The 22435-nt window shown below is 38.2% G+C and overlaps 1 protein-coding gene across 1 annotated transcript in view; it reads right to left on the minus strand.

Annotated features, from left to right (window-relative positions):
- Positions 1-22435, minus strand: part of KCNH5 (potassium voltage-gated channel subfamily H member 5) — a 345928-nt gene that overhangs the window by 265842 nt on the left and 57651 nt on the right. The window contains exons 5-6 of the mRNA XM_061182660.1: positions 12802-12917; positions 5595-5987 (exon numbers count right to left, since the gene is read on the minus strand). Of these exons, the coding sequence (XP_061038643.1) occupies positions 5595-5987; positions 12802-12917 (509 nt within the window). The remainder of the gene's footprint in view (positions 1-5594; positions 5988-12801; positions 12918-22435) is intronic.

The raw sequence follows: 22435 nt of genomic DNA on the forward strand, positions 1-22435 counted from the left end.
CTGAAAAAGCTACCTGTTGTATGATTCCGACTATATGACTTTCTGGAAAAGGCAAAACTGTGGAGATAATAAAAGGATTAGTGGTTGCTAGGGGTTAGCAGGGAAGAAAGGATGAATAGGCAGAGCACAGAGTTTCAGGACAGTGAAACTACTCTGTATGATACTACAATATGCCATTATGCATTTGTCAAAACCCATAAAATGTACAATACCAAGAGTAAACCTACTGTAAACTATGGACTTTTAGCAATATGATATGTCAATATAGTTTCACTCTGGTGGGGGTGTTGGTAATGGGGGAGGTTATGCATGTGTGGGGCCAGGGGCTCTATGGGAAATCTTCGTACCTTCCTCTCAATTTTGCTGTGAACCTAAAACAGCTCTTTAAAAAAAGTCTATTATCAGCTGAGCAAACACACTGATAAGAAAAATCAATCAGTTCTAAGGTAGACTTGGCAATGTTTCTATGGGTTTAATAAGATTAAAACTAGTAAAACTAAAAAAAAAAAATACTATGTAATCCTTATCTATACCACTCAAACATTATTTCAATTACTTACAGGCTTTAATAAAAAAGTAATGGTGATCAAATTGTATTAAATAGCAATTTCTAAAATGTTATTCTTGGTAGAGCGTCTGAAATTCCACAAAAGGGGACAAAAAGCCTCTAAAATCTGTGAGTATAATTAGCTTCTTTGATTTCCAATTCTTGTTTTGATGACTAGACAAGAGATAAAAATTTGCTATATAAACAGATATGCTAAAGTGGAACAACGCATGTGGCCACTTGACAAGCATAATTCAAGAAAATAATAATTTAGAAAATTATTTTCTGTAAACTTCCTGGAAATTAAAAATATTTATAATACTTCCACTTAGCAGTCACTGGCCCAATCATTTTGTCTCCTGAAACAATACATAAGTGATCATTTTTCCAATTTCAATTTGTTCTAAACTAGTTTATCATGTTTACCACTTACTAATACCACTCATTGTCCCCTGAATTCCCCATGTATCACGTTTCCTAAGTCCACTCAGGCTACCAAACTGTGTGTTACCTGCAGCTGCCCCATTTTTCTCTGATGTCTTATAATTCACTTCCCCCTAACCTCCCAGAGCTGTATTCAAATGCATGCTACAGAAGAGCTTGTTTCTATTCCTTGGATTCCTAGTGATAACATCTTTTACCCCCTGTTATGGTTTCTAGGAAATTTACATTACATACTTCTTTTCAAACAGAATTATTTCCTTTAATGGATTCTGTCTTCCCAGCCCCACAGTTCTCTTAAAGAATGTCATACCCAGTTCGTGAATTCCTAGTAAATCAAGTTGCCTTAAGAGAGCATGTTGACTGAGACAATCTTGAATACAAAAAGTGTTATTAAGTCCTCTAAGTCATTCTGCACTCGTAGCATGTCAAAGGATTAAATTGTGATCTTCAGACTCATACTCTCCTATTCCCAAGCCACCACTAGCTCAATTTCTCATTTTTAAGTTCTATTTTGTTTTATGTCATTGTACAATCTACTAAAACTTTGCTAACACTTTATTGCTTCAGGTCGGTGAGTCACCAATATGTACTAAGAGCAACGAAGGACTACCAAGGGGATGGAACACATCCCTCAATATCACAGGGCTTATCACCAACCTGAGGAAACAGACATATACAAATGAAATAATAACATCCCCTCAGACATGCACAATTCTACAAACAAAAATCATTCATATCTGTTTTCCCATCTATTCCTTAAAACCATTGTGTGAAGTCAAGCATTCCTTCCCTTTTTTTACAGATATGGAAACTGAGACCCAGAGTCACCATCCCAAAGACTCACAACAAACATGTCCTAAAGAAGGTCTCTAATAATTGAAAGAGAAAGTTAAAAATAATGTGGAACCAAAATATAAGACAATACTAGTTTGAAAGATGAGAAGGTAAAGAGAAGCCCTTGATTTATTTAGAAGGGCAAAGATACTCATAAGTCAAATACTGATGCTAAAAATATTAAGAGTAATCAATTAACAGAAAAACTTCTAATCCAGTAGAGGAAATCCAGGAGATTTAAAAAATTCAATCAATCCAAAAGATGTCAGAAAAGAAGCAAAAATAAAAACAGAGAAAAGTGAAGAAAAAGCATTTTACAATGGAAAATAAGATGCTGTAAGAAAATCAAAAGGTAATTAATCACAATAAGTGTAAATAGACTAAACTTCCCAGTTAGAAAGACTCTTAGAATGTATAGACTATTTATCAAAGACACAACTAGAGTATAATAATCTAGAATGATAAAAAGTTAAATAATAGAAATACATATATCAAATACTATACAAATGCTAGTTTAGCTCAATTAGTATCAAGCCAAAAAGACTTTAAGCAAAATAAAAGCATTATTAGTTACAAGAAAAGTTGGAAAATAATGTTGAGAAAATCTTCCAGAAAGTATAGCAAAAATATAAAGGATTGGAAAATAAGGGAAGAAAAAAAAAGGAATCAGAGAAGTCTAGTAGGTATAAGAACAAAAGGAGTTCCAGCAAGAGAGAGAATGGAAAAGAGGGGGGAAAGGGATGGAGAAAATCATCATAAGAAAAAAATCAAAACAGAAAACATGCTTTTCTCGATTGAAAAAGGCTACCCAGTCAGTGCCCAGCAAAACTGATGAAAATGGGACTTACACTAAAGCATATTACTGGAAAGATTCAGAACCCTGGACAGAGAAGATACATCAAATTTCCAGAAAGAGAAAACAGGTCACAATGGCTTAAAGTTTCTTAGAATTATTAGAAGGTAGACTGTAATGGCACTGTGTCTTTCAAAATCTGAGGAGAAATTATCTCTGGCCTAGGATATTACAGCTAGCCAAACTGTCCATCAGGTGGGAGGGTAGAGTGTAGAGAGATCTGTTTAAGCAAATGATGTTGATAGAATATTACTTGTATCAATGTATTGGAGGGAGATTTAGACAACTGGCATAGAGCTTAACGATTGAGTTAGTGATTAGTACATAAAACTAAGCAAATGATAAAACCAACTCTCAGGAAAATGGAAAGTGCAGAAAAGGAAAAGTAATCACAGCATGTTGAAGGTTCAGCTATAAATAGCATATTTGTAGTAGTAATGATATAAATACCTACTATTTATGGAACCAAAAGAATGGTATACCTATACTGTGAGAATGAGGTGATGGAAATAGTGCATATATACAGTTAGGGCAGGGAGAAAGAGGCTAAAACTTCAAATTCCATAGTGAGAAGTCAAAGACAAGTCGTAAAACTGAAAAACCAAGAGGTAGGTACATAATCTGGCTGTTTGGTGACGGAAGCAAATAATAAAGAATCCCTTAAACAAGGGGATTGCCCCTAGTGGTTGCCCCTAGTGTCTTTTCTTTTTTAAAATGAAATATTGCCAATTATTCTTCATGGAAGTTTTACCAACATTCCCTTGAGCAATGTATGAGAGGCCTCACCCCATCGCTTCACCAGTTCAGGTCCCCTACAGAGTAATGCCAAGTCAGGGTTAGATATGCAAGACTTTTACTGAGATAAATGTCTATGAAGGAGAAACGGAGGAGGGAGGAGCCTTCAGACCACAATGCAGGTCTGAAACCTGTGAAGAGGGGAGTAAGAATTGTGTAGAAAGAGCCTCAACCACAGCACAGGTAAATGGGGAGTCCCAGAGCAAAAGTTGCTCAATAGAGGAGCTCTTTATTGAGCAGGGGTAAACTAATCATAATGTTACTACCATTCTTAGTCACTGGCTGGGCACAACGTTGGGGAAATATGGCTTCAATGTGTGACCTGCAGCAGATCAGAAAACCATAGCAGGTGTCAGTCAACTGTGTTCAGTGGTGTGTTGGTAAATGATTAACAACTAATTCCACAGAAAGTTAAAGAAAAGTTTTTATTCATAGCATTTGCGACTTTCTGGGTGTAAATACTCCCATTGTGGCCAGTTTCAAGCTACCAGTGTGACAGTGTGATATCACTGAATGCTGAGTTTGAAAGAGATGCTAATGATTGGCTTTCCCAAACCAGGAGCCACTTCCAGGAATCCCCTAACTGTGCTCCATGCAGCAGGTTTTCATGAAAGGAGATCTGAGCAGTGCACATCCTTAGCCACCTTCTCACCAATCTAGTGTGTGTGGTAACTGATGGTATGTCAGTGTAGTTTGTAGGTTTACTTTGCATTTTCCTTAATATTAGTAAGTCTGAGGATCTCTTCATGTATTTGTATTGTATATTAAATGCATTTATTATTATGTGATCTGTTTAATGTATTCACTTTTCTATGAATTAAACCAATCTTTTAATTATTTTTATTAAAAGCTTTATGCCTATGTTCTAAATAATGAAAATCTTAATGCATTGATCTTAATATAGTAATCCATTTAGTAAGTGAACATATAAATACTACTTATTATCTTCTTATCATATGATTAGCATTTTCAAAATTAACCCCTCTCAACCCTTCCAGAAGGTAAATAGGAAAGAAATATACCTTTAAAAGCTTGATGTAGGTAAAATCTAAAATTAGAAAACAAATTACTATGATTCCTTTTTTTCCCCCAATTTTTCAAGTAACAATTACGTGTACAGCATCAAAATACAATGTCTATACTTAACTTTCAGGGAAATATTTTTAATATGATTAAAGTTGATTGAATGCAGAAATGTTATGGAAAAAGTTACTGAAGAAAAGTTGCAGTTGCAATCTACCTCCCAAATACACAAACAATGACAACAATGTAGTGCAGAATTTTCCATCTGAACAGTCTACGAGGACAGAGTAAAATCTTCAGGGAAATTAAGTTTGTAATTATTATTATGAACATATTTTAATAATAGATACATTCTATATTGACTCATTTATATACATCCTTTGTGTAGCAAGTTGAAAATCATCCACTACTAGGTTAGAAGCTAAGAAGCTCTGAATAAAATGGTCTTTCAAGATATTACACGTTTTAAGTATTTCTCGTTGTGCAGATAACATTGAATAAGCAGAATCTTGAATGTGACCAGACATCAGAAGTCATCCAATATAGTCTCTAACCACAAATGTACTTAGACAAAATTTAAAGCAAAAATTATAAAAAAGAAACCAAAAAGGCAAAAATTCAAGAATTTCTCTTCCATAAAATTTTCTGTATCTTTTTGTTAACTCAAGCACTGCTATCTGGAGGAGAAGGAGTCAAAAGACCTATGGGTGCAGAGTTTTAAAATGCCACAGTTTTCCCAAAAAAAAAAAAAAAAAAAAAAAAAACCACACATCTATTTCATCACCTTTCAATCAATTATCTAATTCATAAACCATATTTGACTCCAAATGCTGTGGCTTTTCTTCTGCTCCACCTCTTTCAACCACAACCTCCAACCATAGCCATTTTTCTAGTAATCAGTATTTTCAACCAGAAATCAAGAAAAAAAAAGCAGATGAAAATTATAAGGTAATCAAATATGATAATTTACAGCAAGTGTTTAGTAGGATGAAGATTGAAAGTGGTGGCTAAAAAGAAGTTTGGATTATCTGTAAACTCCTTTTATCCTAATTTTCTCAAAACATGTGATTCAAGTACTAAAAAGAAAAAGAAACTTACCTCATCAACATTTTCAAAGGCATTGATGATGTCATAAGGTAAACAAGACAACAGATCGATCACAAACCAAGTTTTCAGATAGTTCATCCTGATCAACTTGGGGTCAGAAATGACCTCTCCACCAGGTCCCACAAAGGTCGTGTGAAAATTTAAAACAATGTCAACCAGAAAAATAACATCCACCACACTGTCCAGCACCAGCCAGGCTATGTTGTTCTGCTTCGTTTTGAAGGACACGTTATAAGGAACCATAATGGCGGTGTAGAAGGTAAGAATTAAAATCACCCAATCCCAAGTTGTTTTAAAAGCACAATAGTGTAAAATAATGTGTGGTGGCGTCTTTGGCGCTTCTTGCTTGTACTGAGGAAGGATATCTGATCCCAGCTGAAGAACCTAAAAGAGAGAAAATGTATATATAATGACCCGGACATCTCTGCACAGTTAGTAATGAATTCAAATTTACTGGCAGCCAAACCACAGCCTATTAATCAAGGCCAGTCAGGCTCTGTAGTTTCATCTCCCTCTTCTCTTAAGTTGTATCAAGGTTTGTTCAAAGTCACTCCATGTGCAATCACTCTACCAAAGTTGATCTGTCCGCCATTCCCCCTGGTTTTCTCTCCAGTGGCCAACTGTTGGTTCAAAAACTGGCCCCCATACATGGAGGGCAGGGAGAGACCAAAGAAAGAGGCAGACCACTCCAGATTGGTAGGTGGCAGTTTTAATATGCAAGGGAACTTACAAGGCTTTTATTGGGCAGCCACAAGACCAGTAGATCTCTGAACCCACCCACCAAATATTAAAAGTTTATACAGAAGCCTTAACTGGGTTCAGTCACATATACAGGTGTGACTGGAGGTCACAACAACACCTGAAGGTCTCAACAACACCTTACTCTCTCAAGCCTGCATCCTTGAAAATGGCCCCCATTGTGGGAATGGTGAGCAGAGTATACATTCCAAGGACAAGGGTGGGGGTAAGGAGCCTCCAACTGCCTGGTCCAGCTCAAGGGTCAACCCGCAGTCCCATGCTCTCGATGACCTCCCCCAGCACCGGCACTGATCCACAGCACTGCTGGACACCCACTTCTGCAAGTTCTGTACCCTCACTTGGCAGGCTTGCCTAGAATCACACATCTCTCACTGACTGCCCAACTGCTATTTGCATGACTCACCGTTATCCATTCTTCACATATTTGGCACCTCAAGGAGCATAACTTTGATTCTGATGGCCTTGCTGAACCCCCAGGCCCCACTGCTGGTGATCTTGCTGTTGTGCGGGACTCAGCCAGGGCCCTAATGACTGTCACAGCAATATCAGGGGTATAAATGTTATAACCTGCTTTTCCCTTTTTTCCTTTCAATCAGGACTTAAAGAATATTGGATTTCCTGCTCAGATGCAAATTCCCTTTAGGAAAAAAAAAATCTAAATATTCAGGTTTGCTTCTCCATACCTTTTCGACAAATGGAAAAAATTCAATGTAATGTTATATGAACCTTGACTTACTCTGATTAGGTCTCATTAAAGAGACAATGAGAAAAAGCAGATGACAGAGCAAGAGCAGAGGTCTGGGCAACCCTGGGCAAAGGTAACAAACACAGGACTTAGCACTTCCTTCCAGAACCTGGAACCTGGAAATTGTGAAAAGGAGTTGAAGCAGCAGGTCAGAGACCTCTGCTCCATGCCATCAGTGAAGCTAAAGCTGAGTAAACCTGTGTATTAAGGAGTTTGTAAGTGGGACTTTGATAAACAATGTTTTCAGCAGCTTTACCATCTTATGCATCCAAGTATTTAGTGTCCCTAGGACTAACGGGACCCAGAAAGTAGGAGTCAACAAGTTCAAATTATAAAATCATAAATGCACTAAATTTGTGAATGTACAAATAGATGTAAACAAAAATACCGGTTAGCATGTAATTCTTATGCCACAAAGCAAAATAAGTATACTAGCATTTTTTGAAACTTGAGAGAGATTTATCCTGAAAAGTCTCTCATACATAGAACTTACATAACTGAAAACTAAGCATATAATATAATATAATCATTGCTATTCTGAAATGTGAAAAACATCACTGATATTCTCTTTAGATGTATATTATAATTATTGTTTTAAGTTTGGGAGTTATAAGAACTATTTATAAAGATTTTTACATATTTATCCTCATTATCAGTGCCCCAGTCATACTTTTCCCATAAGGTCTTAAATTACTTAGCAACAAATTATCCTACAGGCAGGTAAGCTTATGTTGAGACAAAGCATTACATACACAGAATCATACAGAACCATGGCCTCTCTTTCACTTTTCAACCACTGATCTATTCATTCTAATTTCACTGTGTTAAACATGAAAATTTCCTTCATATTCAATGTTAATATTTTGCTACAGTCTATAGTTTGAGCACAAGGAAATCATAGTTAGAAAATAAACTCAGTGCCAGGGTACATTAGGACCTTCATGGGTCCTGGGTATTTTTGCCTTCTTAGACCCTTTCCTCCTTAAAAATAATAAAATAAAAATTATATTTTACAACTGTATTTTTACAAAGATGAATAAATTAATATTATATATTCAAAATTCTTTTACCTAAAAGTTCATTTTTTCCTTCTACTATTAGTAGAAATTCAAACATCATGTGGGCCCTACACACTGTGTTAATAGACAAGTCGGCCCCACTCAACACCCTGGAAAAATGTAAGATGTCTCCTCTAGAGATGGAATGGAATCACTCTTGAGTTCAGTATTTCTTAAATCTGGCTACAAACTAGAATCTTCTGGAGAAGTTTTTAAAAATAAAGTATACTCATACTCAGACCCCACGCCAGAAAATAATTAAATTCATCTTGTGTGGGTTCCCAGAGAATCTATATTTTCAAAATCTTTCCAGGTGATTATAATGTACAGTTCAAAATAAAAACCCTTGTCTTATATTTCTTTAGACATTCATAACCCAGTTCTTCGGAAGGGGACTTGCATTTGTAAAGCAGTCCAAAACTGCTACAAGAGAAGAAGGAGGATGGGCAGGAAGAGGAGGAGAAGAATGGCAGCAACAAAGAAAGGGACTAGCTATGTGCTTCAGCTTTGATCCTTCTCATATACAGAGCACTACTTTAATCTCAGCCCCATCACTAGGACTCCTTTATAAAGCAGTGAGTAACAATTCTTCGCTTTGTTATTTCATTTGTACTTTCAGGAGCAATAAGCCTTAGGTAGAGGGGGGATGAAATCACATTTACTGATGTATTTTTGTACTGAGACAGACATATTCTTTCTCTCTGAATATCTGAGCACACTGATTCTAAAGGACTCAGTACCACAGATACAAGTGAGAAGCTGAAGCCAATCAGCAGGATGTCAGAACCTGTGGAAAACAGATGAACTGCCTACATGGAGACCAGGATCTTTGAAAGTGGGGATCAGCTCCAAATTTAGGGGGCCTGGTGGAATTAAGATAAAATTTATATGTGTTTGAAAAAGTGAAAGAGCCTGAAATTTAACAGCAAATCCAAATACTCAAGCTGAGCAAATTATATGACTCTGAGTACAACTGGAAAAACTATATCTTTCTGCTAACTTGGTGCTTCTTTTAGGTCAGTCTTTGAAGATCTAAGAGCACATACAGACTAAATCTCTGTTGAAAACCTTCTTATTTCCACATGTTCTCTGAAATCAAGCCTAAGACCTGACAGAAAGCAGTTTTGTATTTGAATCAGGTTTGTGAATTAGGGATGACTGATAAAGAAACTAACAATAATCAAAAGGCAAAGCAAAAAAAAAGAAAAAAATCAGGTGGGAAGAAACAGGAATGAAAGTTCCTCAAAAGTAGAAGTAAAAATGATAAGCTGTCAATCGGAAAGGAACTTTCCATTCGATATAGAAGAAAAAAACTATCCTGAGTGATTCAGGCTGCTAAGGTAGAAAATTTTCCTCTCTTTCCTCTTGTTCTTGCCCAATTGTGTTAACAAAGAAAGAAAAACTGAATAAGTTAAGACCCAGTAAGAATCATAACTGCAAAAGTCAGCAGTCACAGAAACAAGCTCCTACACTTTAGCTTGATTTGTAGAAAGAAACGGACAACCAAAGGCAGAAAAGAAAGTAACTTCAAAATCAAGTAGTACAGGGCTTCCCTGGTGGAGCAGTGGTTAAGAATCTGCCTGCCAATGCAGGGGACACGGGTTCAAGCCCTGGTCCAGGAAGATCCCACATGCTGCGGAGCAACTAAACCCATGAGCCACAACTAATGAAGCCCGCGCACCTGGAGTATGTGCTCCGCAACAAGAGAAGCCACCGCTCGCTGCAACTAGAGAAAGCCCGTGAGCAGCAAAGAAGACCCAACACAGCCTAAAATAAATTAAAAAAAAAAAAAATCAAGTAGTACTTATTAACAAGCACGATTGAAAAAAGGAAGTTGTATCTAATTGTCTGCTTTAAATCTTGTACTAATTGCATATCATCTTTTAAAATATTGTGATTACTATTATTAGTTAACATTTAGATATGTTAATGTCTTATTTGGGCTTTTAAAAACATGTCTCTCTCCCCCAGCTAACAGTGCTATTTAGAGCAGGAAGCCACACGAGTCTCTCTTTTAGCTATGGTCAAGAAAAACTCCAGAGCCCTTCCAAATCAGAGAACATACTTTACTTCCTAACCCTCTCCAAACTAAATTTAATGTCTGCAACTAGTTAAGAAAGCTACTCTTGAGAACTTCAACTCACTTTTCTCCAGCAAAGCAAACTGATGAAGATATACATTTAATCTTTCTTTTCTTTGGTAAGTTACCTCAGAATGCTTTGTGAGTGCCTATTCAATGCTCGGCATAATTTTGGTAACTTGATTAGCTTTTTGTCATCTTTTATACCAGTAAGACACATGATGATGACAGAAGACATGTGAACAGCAAAGCTTCTAGCTGCCTTGGAGTTCTGTCCTCATTCCTTTTCTCTTTGGTTTCAATACACTTTTTACGGGTAACATTACCTAGTCCTATGGCTTTATGAGGATGATACCAAGGCCTGCAACTCAAACCCAGAGATCTCTCCAGAGCCAGACCCATAAATCCCTCTCCCTTTTAGGGATCTCCACTTGAACTTCCTGTCAGGCACTTCAAACTTAGTATGTCCAAAACTAAACTTATTTTCATTGCCCCCAAACTTTCTCTTCTTCCTCTTCTATTTGACATTTTATTAACAGTAGCATTATCTACCCAGCTGTTCAAGCCAAAAACATAGAGTTGTCCTTGACTCATCCCCTTGACTCTAATCTTGGTACATCTGCAATCTGCCCACTTCTGCTACTGGCTCCCTTGCTTAAGGCCATGGTCATCCTAGCTGAATTACTACTAGAACCTCTTAACTTGCTTCTCTATCTACCATTTCAACACAGAGCCACTAGGTCAAACAAAGGTTCTTGAACATTTTTGTGCCATGGATCTCTTTAGGCAATCTGGTGACATCTATGGACCCATTCTTAGACTGATGTTTTCAAATTAATACAATTAAAACATGGAATTACAAAGACCATTGGGACCAATCTTCCTGTGAGAGGTTTTGTGAAGCACAAATGTGATCATGTCATTTCCCTGGCACATGGGACACCAAACACCACTGTTCACTGTATACCACCTTCACCTTTCCTCCCCTACCTGACTTCACCCACATTGAATTCACACTGAAAGGCACCATACTATCTCATCTCTGAGTGTTTGCACATGCTGGCTTCCCTGGTATAAATGACCTTCATCTCTTCTTCAACATATTTTTCCTTCAAGATTCACTCAGCCTAATATATCCAGAGAAAACTCTCATTCGAAAAGATACATGCAGGGACTTCCCTGGTGGCGCAGTGGTTAAGAATCCACCTGCCAATGCAGGGGACATGGGTTCAAGCCCTGGTCCGGATGATCCCACATGCCGCAGAGCAACTAAGCCCATGCACCACAACTACTGAGCCTATGCTCTAGATCCCACGAGCCACAACTACTGAGCCCACATGCCACAACTACTAAAGCCCACATGCTTAGAGCCCATGCTCCTCAACAAGAGAAGCTACCGCAATGAGAAGCCCGTGCAGCGCAATGAAGAGTAGCCCCTGCTCGCCGCAACTAGAGAAAGCCCACGTGCAGCAATGAAGACCCAATGCAGCCAAAAATAAATAAATAAAATATATTTATTTAAAAAAAAAGATACACGCACCCCAATGTTCATAACAGCACTATTTACAATAGCCAAGACATGGAAACAACCTAAATGTCCATTGACAGATGAATGGATAAAGAAGATGTGGTATACATATACAACAGAATATTAGCCATAAAAAAGAATGAAATAATGTCATTTGCAGCAACATGGATGGACCTAGAGATTGTCATATTAAGCGAAGCATCAGACAAAGACAAATATCATATGATATCACTTATATGTAGAATCTAAAATATGACACAAATGAACTTATTTACAAAACAGAAACAGACTCACAGATATAGAAAACAAACTTATAGTTACCAAAGGGGAAAGGTGGGGAAGTGATAAATTAGGAATTTGGGATTAGCAGACACCACTATATATGAAATAGATAAACAACAGGTCCTACTGTATATTCAATATCTTATAATAACCTATAATTGAAAGAATAGGAAAAAGAGTACATATCTATATAATATATATATATATATATATATATATAACTAAATCACTTCGCTGTACACCGGAAACTAACACAACATTGTAAATCAACTATACTTCAATTAAAAAAAAAAAAAAAGATTCACTCAGCCCTGGTATCATCTCATTCAGGTAACCCCTCCCTCCTCTGCTGGATCTTTAACTCCTTGATGATAGGGCCAATGGCCTATTCATCTTTACATCCTTTGCAGAGTACCAAGCATGGAGCAAACCCTCAATAAGTGTGTGCTGCACACATAAATTAACGAATTAGTGAACTCCCTATCTCATTTGCTCAAAGAAAACTTCATTCTGTACAGACATCCCCTGGGATGTCATAATTTACCTTCCCATTTCCAAAGTAGGAGAGCATAAAAAGAAATATAGGAAATTTCTATAATTCTACAAGGAAAAATCAATTAGCATATAAGTGTTTGTAAAATAATAGCCATTTATAATAATAAATGTTTCAAATAATTGAAACATTTGTGGGGGAAAAAATGTATGACCACCACCATGTTGGGAAGTAAAGTTAATCTCGCACTTACTTCAGCTAGTCTTGAATGTTTGTGGACCACCTCTGTTTTATTCATTGGCGTGAGCTGTTGCAAAACACTTCGGCTATTTGTCAAAGCCCGTGTCAATCGGGCAAATTTTGTCCAACCTTAAAAATAAGGAAAGAAAGTCTCAGTTTTTCACACGTAATGAATATGGAAGCCTACATTCTTGCTAATATTCAAGGGATCTCAGAAATAGCATAACATGCAGAACTAATCAAAAGTATCAATCTAAAGCATTTAATTTCTACACAGACGTCATCATATATTTCAAGTGTGGTTATAAAATAGTAAGTAATTTTTATGTGTGATCTTTGTGTTTCGCTTATATCTATCATATAGTCCCTATAGCCAGGTAGCTAGTTGTCTACAAAATTCTGTCCTCCCCCTTGCATTGTATAGGTTTGTTACTGGGAAACAGCTGCCAGCCAGGAATACATTTCCCAGCATTCGTTGCATCTAGGTGTGGGCCTGACCCTAGTCCTCACCAATGGATTGAGACAGAACTGATGTGTGTCACTTCCATGCATGCAACAACTTAAGAAGCAAGTGAAACTTCTCCATACTTTCTCCATCCTTCTACCAGTTGGATGCAAGTGACAAGATCCCAGGGGACAGCAAAGCCACTGAATCAGTGCATAGAAGAATGCCATATGCCAAAGATCAACTTCCTTGGATTGTTATATGAGCAAGAAATATGCTTCTATTGTGTTAAATCACTTAAAGTTGGGGGGTTATTTACTATAGCAGGTAGTATAACCCTAATAAAAACAGTCCTATCGTATACTTATGTGAAGATATATACACATAAGAGAATAAAGACTAATTTCAACAAATCTCACATACTATGGTTCTTATCACACACCTCCATCTTCTTTGTAACGTAGCAAAGGTTCTCTCTTATTAACAATTTCATTGATATTTACAGATTATTTTTGGAATATCTAGAATCCTTAATAATGTTTTCCAAAAGAGTAGTAACCTTAACTTCTGAGGGGAAGGAATGTGAATTTAATAGGAAAGAAATTTCTTCCATTATTTCCAAGATTAAAATCATTAATTTTTCATTATTAAGCTAATTAACTTCAAGGAAATGTCAATAAGATGTGAACAAGTAGAACAAAACGAGCCATACTCTGCTTCTATCTCAATTATCCTTTCTCTAGGTATCCCAAAAAGCTCTAATCTATTATGGACTCCATTAAGACCATTTGATAATTTCCATGGTATTACCTTTAACTAGGGTATTTACCAAACAACTCCTTAAAAATGAAAACCCCTGATGGTCCAAAGCAATGACTCTAATGGTAATGATGAACTTTCAGACAATGTGACAGAAAATGAAAGAAGAAATCCTGGGCAGGCACCAACCAAATGTCTTTCAAATCATACCAGGTAGCTGACATGATACTTTACTGCTATTCTTCAATCTAACTTTGACTTCAATTAGGCTTTGTACTGCCCCACCAATTTAGCTCTTTCTATGGTATCAACAATTGGATTGGGAAAAAAAGTAAATTGGCATTGGTTAATAGAAGATCTTTTATTCTTTTTCATTAATGGGCCTCATCCTAGTGACTAGAACAGAAAATGTTAGGCTTTGGGAATTGTATGCAACCCTAAAGCTTGCCCTGTGCAATGTGCTGGAGAAACAAAGAAGCACCAGATATGCCACCAACTCTCTAAGAATTCAACATCAATGCAAAAGACCATCATGCAATCTATATCACCAACTTAGACTTTTCTTCTAAGCACTAGACCTATGTATCTAATTGGCCATTGGCCACCTCTTACTCAGATATTCTACAGGCATCTGACTCTTAACATGTTAAAAATCAATCTTATCATCACCTTCTCCCCCCCATCTCCAACTCTGCATATTTAATGTATTCTTGGTCTTAGTGAATGGCCCCATGATATTTCCAGCTGTCCAAATCAGAAACTTGAGATTCACCATCCTCCTTCACTATTACCTCCACCCCCACACACATATCCAATCCCTTCCAAGACTTACAGACTATAACTTATCAATAAATACCCTCAAATTTAATCTCCTCTCTCCATCCCTCATATGTTAGACAGTATATCATCTTTCACCTGAGTTAGACAGTAGCTCCTAAAAACCACTGTCTCTACTGCTCTCTGACCACGTACTCCCCAAACAACTCTGCACATTGCTGCCAGAGTCCTTTCTACAGCACAAATCTTACCATGCACTTTTCCCATTTTAAATTATTTAAGAGATCCCTGGAAGTCTTCAGGATAACATTGAATATCTTTGGTATACATGTCATTTAGTTTCTGACCCTAAAGATTTGCTCTGCTTCCATCTCCTTCCACTTCATACACGCTCTGTATTCCGGCCTTACTAAAATCAATAACAAATTAAAAGAACAAATTCAAAAGTAAAATTAAATCCACCAGGAATTCTTTGTACACCCTATGACATTCAATGCTTTCATGCTTTCACATGTTATAATCACTCTGTCTACCTGAAATGCTTTTTCCCTCCCCATCTGTCTGGCTAATGCTTACTGGTACCTCCAAACTCAGTTAAAGCATTCTGAGATCCATTGGTAGCTTCTTGGATCCACTCATGAGAGAGATGCGCTCTCCTCTGTGCATTCACACCACAGAATACATACCTCACATGGCACTAACAATACTAATGCAGTTGTTGATAAGCATGTCAGTCACTCCCACTAAACTACCGTCATCTCTCCATTCTCAGCACTTGGTAGAGGCCTGCCGTAAAATAGGCCTTTAACTGATTAATTGACTAATTAATTAAAAGTTATTTGTAACTTTAAAAATAAGATTTAAAAATAAGCTCCATTTGTATTATCATGAACATAAACATGAAATATTATGTTTTATTATCGTTGGGTTTTGGTTTGGTTTTTGCTTTATTGGGTTAAAATGGTGAGGATGTCTTCAGATGAGTAACTATGTTGGCAACAGGTATATTAAAATATTTCCTGTTGATCATTTCTCTTCTGCATCAAATGAATATTAAAATTGCATTGAATATTTCTAGAAACTTCCAAGTCAATCTTGATTTCAGTTTCTTTCTTTTTTTTTTTTTTGGCTGTGTTGTAAGGCTTGCAAGATCTTAGTTCCCTGACCAGTGATCGAACCCAGGCCCTCAGCAGTGAAAGTGCAGAGACCTAACCATTGGGCCACCAGGGAATTCCCACAAGTCAATCTTATTCTTACTGAAGATTCATATTTCTAAAATAGATAATGTTGCACCTCTTAGTACATCTGATTATTGGATTAAAAGAGAAGCCCATTTTCATTCCCTGTATGTGATAAGGTTTATTCAGAAAATATTTTCAAAACATAAAAGGAGATATTGAAGGAATGAATTCAATAACACATGGAAGAACACAAATCATCAAATGCCATGTGTTCTCTCCTTTCCTAGGATCATAAAAAGAAGTAAACTTGTGAGGAAGGAGAAACATGATGATGAAAGCTTATCATCATCCTCTGATTTTCTATTTCAAGCATCATGAGCACACACTACTGTTTTTTAATGAGGAAGCAGCAGTTCCTCATTTAAATATGAAACAAATGTGCCTGTGTAGGTGTATCTCATTTTACACATGAAGTCAATAAAATCAAGAAATACTTCATCCCTTTACCTTATTTCAATTTCCTAAAGGAAGAAAAAATTTTAAAACTGTGAAAATAAAACACCAACATTTTTCTCCATGGTAAAAATAGGACTATCATTGATTAAACAGCAGAAAGAAACTGAAAGAAAAATGTTAATTCTTCATTCTAAAAATTTTCACACAGTGTATTCTGAGTGAGACCACCCTTAAACATAGATGAAAAGAGAGTTTACAGCATGATATGACTTTTAGGTGCCAGATCTTATTCTTTCTATCCCTGGTTGTCTAGTTCCATGACTGGCACATACTGGGCACTAGAAAAATTTTTGAATGAATGAATGAGCACATTAGTAGAAAAGTTAAATAGAAATTAACACAGCATCCCACATTATATGTAGTTAAAATTAGAATATAAAGAAGGAAATATGCTCAGCTCTTAGCAGATACTAATATAACTCATCGGTACTGTGAAAGAAGGGCTTTGGGTTGGAGAAGGTAGAAATGGTGTGGTAGAGGGTTGAGGAGGAAGTGTGTGGAGGATTATAATTTTTCCCTCAAAAAGAGAAGTGGGGAGCTGCTAACAGAAAAAAAAAGAAAAAGAAAAAGGTGGTGACAGTTGTCAAACTGACCCAGACTTACTCAAAGAGAGAAGTTTAGGAGGAAATACATGGGAAGGATTCTTCCTAGAGAAAGCAAAGGCAGTGGTCTAATCAAGTAACCATTTATGAGCTTTGATATCAAAATGCCCTTGGAGTTGGAAAACAAATGCAAAACCGAGGAGTGTTTTGTTTCACGTTTAAATCAAAGGGAGCCCAAAAAAGATACACTCCCTGAACTGCTCAGTGATCTTTTTGTCTCTGGTTAGGGCTTTCTTGCAGTCCTCAGTTCTAAACAGTTAGCATTTTTCTCAAGACCCCTATGCCACCCCTCTGTCCTCACTCTCAGCAGATTAGCTTATCAAATATATTACTGAAAAAACATAAGATGGGGCAGAGTCAAGATAGCAGAGTAGGAGGACATGGAGTTAGCATCTCCTCACAACTAGGGCACCTACTAGTCGCTGGTGGTGGACCTCGGACACCTAAGGGGATGGGAGGAATCCCCACGTAATGAGGTAGGACGTGGGAGGGAGCGGGGGGAGGAAAAGTGAAGGCAGGATGGGACCAGCACACCTAAGGGGGGGATGGGGGAGGGGAGAGGTTCCCACACTTGGAGGGGCCCACTCACAGCAAGGGGATCAACAGGGAAGAAGAGGGACCTTGGGGGGATCGGGGAATCAGAAGGGAATGCAGCCGACGTCTCCTCCGCCCGCTTGGACACTAGAAGCCTGCTGGGGTCCCGGGCCTGAGCTGCACAACCCCCTCTGCCCCACCAAGGCTTCTTCCAGCTGCATGGGTCCCAGGCCTGAGCCCTGTCCCCCCCAGGGCCCCCTCTGCCCACGTGGGTCCCAGAACTGAGCCCTGCCTCAGCTGAGGCCTCCTCCAGTTGGGGTCTCCTCCAGCCTCATGGGTCCCAGCAGACCTGAGTAATGTCCCTCCACAAAGCCTCCATGGGCTGCGCAGTTCCCAGCAGGCCCAAGCACTGGTTTCCCTGAAAGCCACCATGGGCCACACAGGTCCCGACAGCCCGTGCACTGCCTCAACAAAGCCTCTTCTGGCCAAGCGGGTCCTGGGCCTGAGCCCCACCCTCACCAAAGCCTCCAAGGGCCACACGGGTCCTGACAGCCCGAGTGCCGCCCCTGACAGGGCCTCCGCTGGTGACGTGGGTCCAGGTGGGCCAAATGCCACCCCCCTCCAAGGCTTCCTCTAGCTGCGCTGGCCCCTGTGGGCGCGCCTATGGAGGCCTGCACCCCAGCTGGCCTTCACAGGCACATGTGCTCCAGGCCAGCTCCAGGAAGAAACACTGATAAGAAGAACACATGCAGAGGTGGGGCTGAAAAAATGGGTCCAGAGACCTACCTAGAGGTCTTGGAGGACTACTAGGGAGGCAAGGGTAGGCTGTAGCTCACCATGGGGGCAAGGACACTGGTAAAGGAGGTACCAGGGATTTTTTAATTTTTATTCATTTTTTTATTTTCTTTTTTATTTTCTTTTATTTTATTTTTGCTGTTGTGGTTCTGTTTTGTTTTGCTGTTGTTTCATTTTTATTGTTATTTTTTCTAATATATTTTTTATTTTTCTAGTTTTATTTTATTATTTACTCTTTGTTATTGTTCTGCTCTTTTCTGTTTGTTGCTTTTTTTTTTTCCTGCCACACTGCATGGCTTGCATAGTCTTGATTCCCAGGCCAGAGGTAGGACCTGAGCTCCTGTGGTGAGAGCACCAAGTCCAAACAGCAGGACTAACAGAGAACTTCAGGTCCCAGGGAATATTAATCAGTGTGAGGTCTCCCGGAGGTCCTCATCTCAGCACCAAGACCCAGCTCCACCCAACTGCCTGCAAACTCCAGTGCTGAACGCTTAGGGCCAAACAACCAGCAAGACAGGAACACAGCCCCAACCATCCAAAAATATGAGACAACAAAAAAATATGCTACAGATGAAGGAGCAAGGTAAAAACGTACAAGACCAAATAAATGAAGAGGAAATGGAGAACCTACCTGAAAAAGAATTCACAGTAATGATAGTAAAGATGATCCAGAATCTCAGAAATAGAATGGAAGCACGGATTGAGAAAATACAAGAAAAGTTTAACAAGGACCTAGAAGAACTAAAGAGCAAACAAACAGGGATGAGCAACACGATAAATGAAATGAAAAATACACTAGAAGGAATCAATAGTAGAATAACTGAGACAGAAGAACGAATAAGTGAGCTGAAAGACAGAATGGTGGAAATAGCTGCCGCAGAGCAGATTAAAGAAAAAAGAATTGAAAAGAAATGAGGACAGTCTCAGAGACCTCTGGGACAACACTAAATGCACCAACATTCGAATTATAGGGGTCCCAGAAGAAGAAAAGAAAGAGAAAGGGTCTGAGGAAATATTTGAAGAGATTATAGTCAAAAACTTCCCTAACACGGGAAAAGAAATAGCCACCCAAGTCCAGGAAGCACAGGGAGTCCCATACAGGAGAAACCCAAGGAGAAACACACCAAGACACATATTAATCAAACTAACAAAAATTAAATTCAAAGAAAAAATATTAAAAGCAACAAGGGAAAAGCAAAAAAATAACATACAAGGAATCCCCATAAGGTTATCAGCTGATTTTTCAGCAGAAACACGGCAGGCCAGAAGGGAGTGGCAGGACATATTTAAAGTGATGAAAGGGAAAAACCTACACCCAAGGTTACTCTATCCAGCAAGGATCTCACTCAGATTTGGTAGAGAAATCAAAAGCTTTACAGACAAGCAGAAGCTAAGAGAATTCAGCACCACCAAACCAGCTTTACAACAAATGCCAAAGGAACTTCTCTAGGCGGGAAACACAAGAGAAGAAAAAGACCTACAAAAACAAACCCAAAACAATAAAGAAAATGGTAGTAGGAACATACATATTGATAATTACCTTAAATGTAAATGGATTAAATGCTTCAACCAAAAGACACAGACTGGCTGAATGGATACAAAAACAAGACCCATATATATGCTGTCTACAAGAGACCCACTTCAGACCTAGAGACACACACAGACTGAAAGTGAGGGGATGGAAAAAGATATTCCACAGCAAACATCATTCTCAAAGGTGAAAAACTGAAAGTATTTCCTCTAAGATCAGGAACAAGACAAGAATGTCCACTCTCACCACTATAATTCAACATAGTTTTGGAAGTCCTAGCTATAGTAATCAGAGAAGAAAAAGAAATAAAAGGAATCCAAATCAGAAAAGAAGAAGTAAAATTGTCACTGTTTGCAGATGACATGATACTATACATAGAAAATCCTAAAGATGCCACCAGAAAAATACTAGAGTTAATCAATGAATTTGGTAAAGTTGCAGGATACAAAATTAATGCACAGAAATCTCTTGCATTCCTATACACTAACAACAAAAGATCAAAAAGAGAAATTACGGAAACAATCCCATTTACCATTGCAACAAAAAGAATAAAACACACAGGAGGGCTTCCCTGGTGGCGCAGTGGTTGGGAATCCGCCTGCCAATGCAGGGGACACGGGTTTGTGCCCCGGTCCGGGAAGATCCCACATGCCGCAGAGCGGCTAGGCCCATGAGCCACAACTACTGAGCCTGCACGTCTGGAGCCTGTGCTCTGCAACAGGAGAGGCCGCGACAGTGAGAGGCCCGCGCACCGCGATGAAGAGTGGCCCCCACTCACTGCAACTGGAGAAAGCCCTCGCACAGAAACAAAGACCCAACACAGCCAAAAATAAATAAATAAATTAATTAATTAAAAAAAATACATAGGAATAAACCCACCTAAGGAGGTAAAGGACCTATACTCAGAAAACTATAAGACACTGATGAAAGAAATCAAAGAGGACACAAACAGATGGAGAGATATACCATGTTCTTGAATTGGAAGAATCAATACTGTGAAAATGACTATACCACCCAAAGCAATCTACAGATTCAATGCAATCCCTACCAAATTACCAATGGCATTTTTCACAGAATTAGAACAAAAAACTTTACCGTTTGTATGGACACACAAAAGACCCTGAATAGCCAAAACAATCTTGAGAAAGAAAAATGGAGCTGGAGGAATCAGGCTCCCTGACCTCAGACTATACTACAAAGCTACAGTAATCAAGACAGTATTGTCCTGGCACAAAAACAGAAATATAGATCAATGCAACAGGATAGAAAGCCCAGAGATAAACCCACACACCTATGGTCACCTAATGTATAACAAAGGAGTCAAGGATATACAATATACAGGAGATTGGAGAAAAGACAGTCTCTTCAATAAGTGGTGCTGGGAAAACTGGACAGCTACATGTAAAAGAATGAACTTAGAACACTCCCTAACACCATACACAAAAATAAACTCAAAATGGATTAAATGCCTAAATGTAAGATAAGACACTATAAAATTCTTGGGGGAAAACATAGGAAGAACACTCTTTGACATAAATCACAGCAAGATCTTTTTTGACCCACCTACTAGAGTAACGAAAATAAAAGCAAAAATAAACAAATGGGACCTAATGAAACTTTAAAGCTTTTGCACAGCAGAGAAAACCATAAACATGATGAAAAGACAACCCTCAGAATGGGAGAAAATATTTGCAAATGAAGCAACTGACAAGGGATTAATCTCCAAAATATACAAACAGCTCATGCAACTCAACATCAAGAAAACAAACAACCCAATCAAAAAATGGGCAGAAGACCTAAATAGACATTTCTCGAAAGAAGACATACAGATGGTCAAGAGGCACATGAAAAGATGCTCAACATCACTAATTATTAGAGAAATGCAGATCAATACTACAATGAGGTATGACCTCACACCAGTCAGAATGGCCATCATCAAAAAATCTATAAACAATAAATGCTGGAGAGAGTGTGGAGAAAAGAGAACCCTCTTGCACTGTTGGTGGGAATGTAAATTGGTACAGTCACTATGGGGAACAGTATGGAGGTTCCTTAAAAAACTAAAAATAGAACTACCATATGACCCAGCAACCCCACAACTGGGTATGTACTCAGAGAAAAACATAATTCAAAAAGACACATGCACCCCAATGTTCATTGCAACACTATTTATAATAACCAGGACATGTAAGCAATCTAAATGTCCATCGACAGATGAATGGATAAAGAAGATGTGGTACATGTATAGAATGGAATATTACTCAGCTATAAAAAGAAACAAAATTGGGTCATTTGTAGAGTCATGGATGAACCTAGAGTCTGTCATACGGAGTGAAGTTAGAAAGAGAAAAACAAATATCGTATATTAATGCCTATACGTGGAATCTAGAAAAATGGTACAGATGAACTTATTTGCAGGGCAGGAATAGGGACGCAGATGTAGAGAACAGATGCGTGAACACGGGGTGGGTGTGGGATGAATTGGGAGACTGGGATTGACATATATA

This window comes from Eubalaena glacialis, chromosome 2 (genome assembly GCF_028564815.1).
Source record: "Eubalaena glacialis isolate mEubGla1 chromosome 2, mEubGla1.1.hap2.+ XY, whole genome shotgun sequence".
NCBI lineage: Eukaryota > Metazoa > Chordata > Mammalia > Artiodactyla > Balaenidae > Eubalaena > Eubalaena glacialis.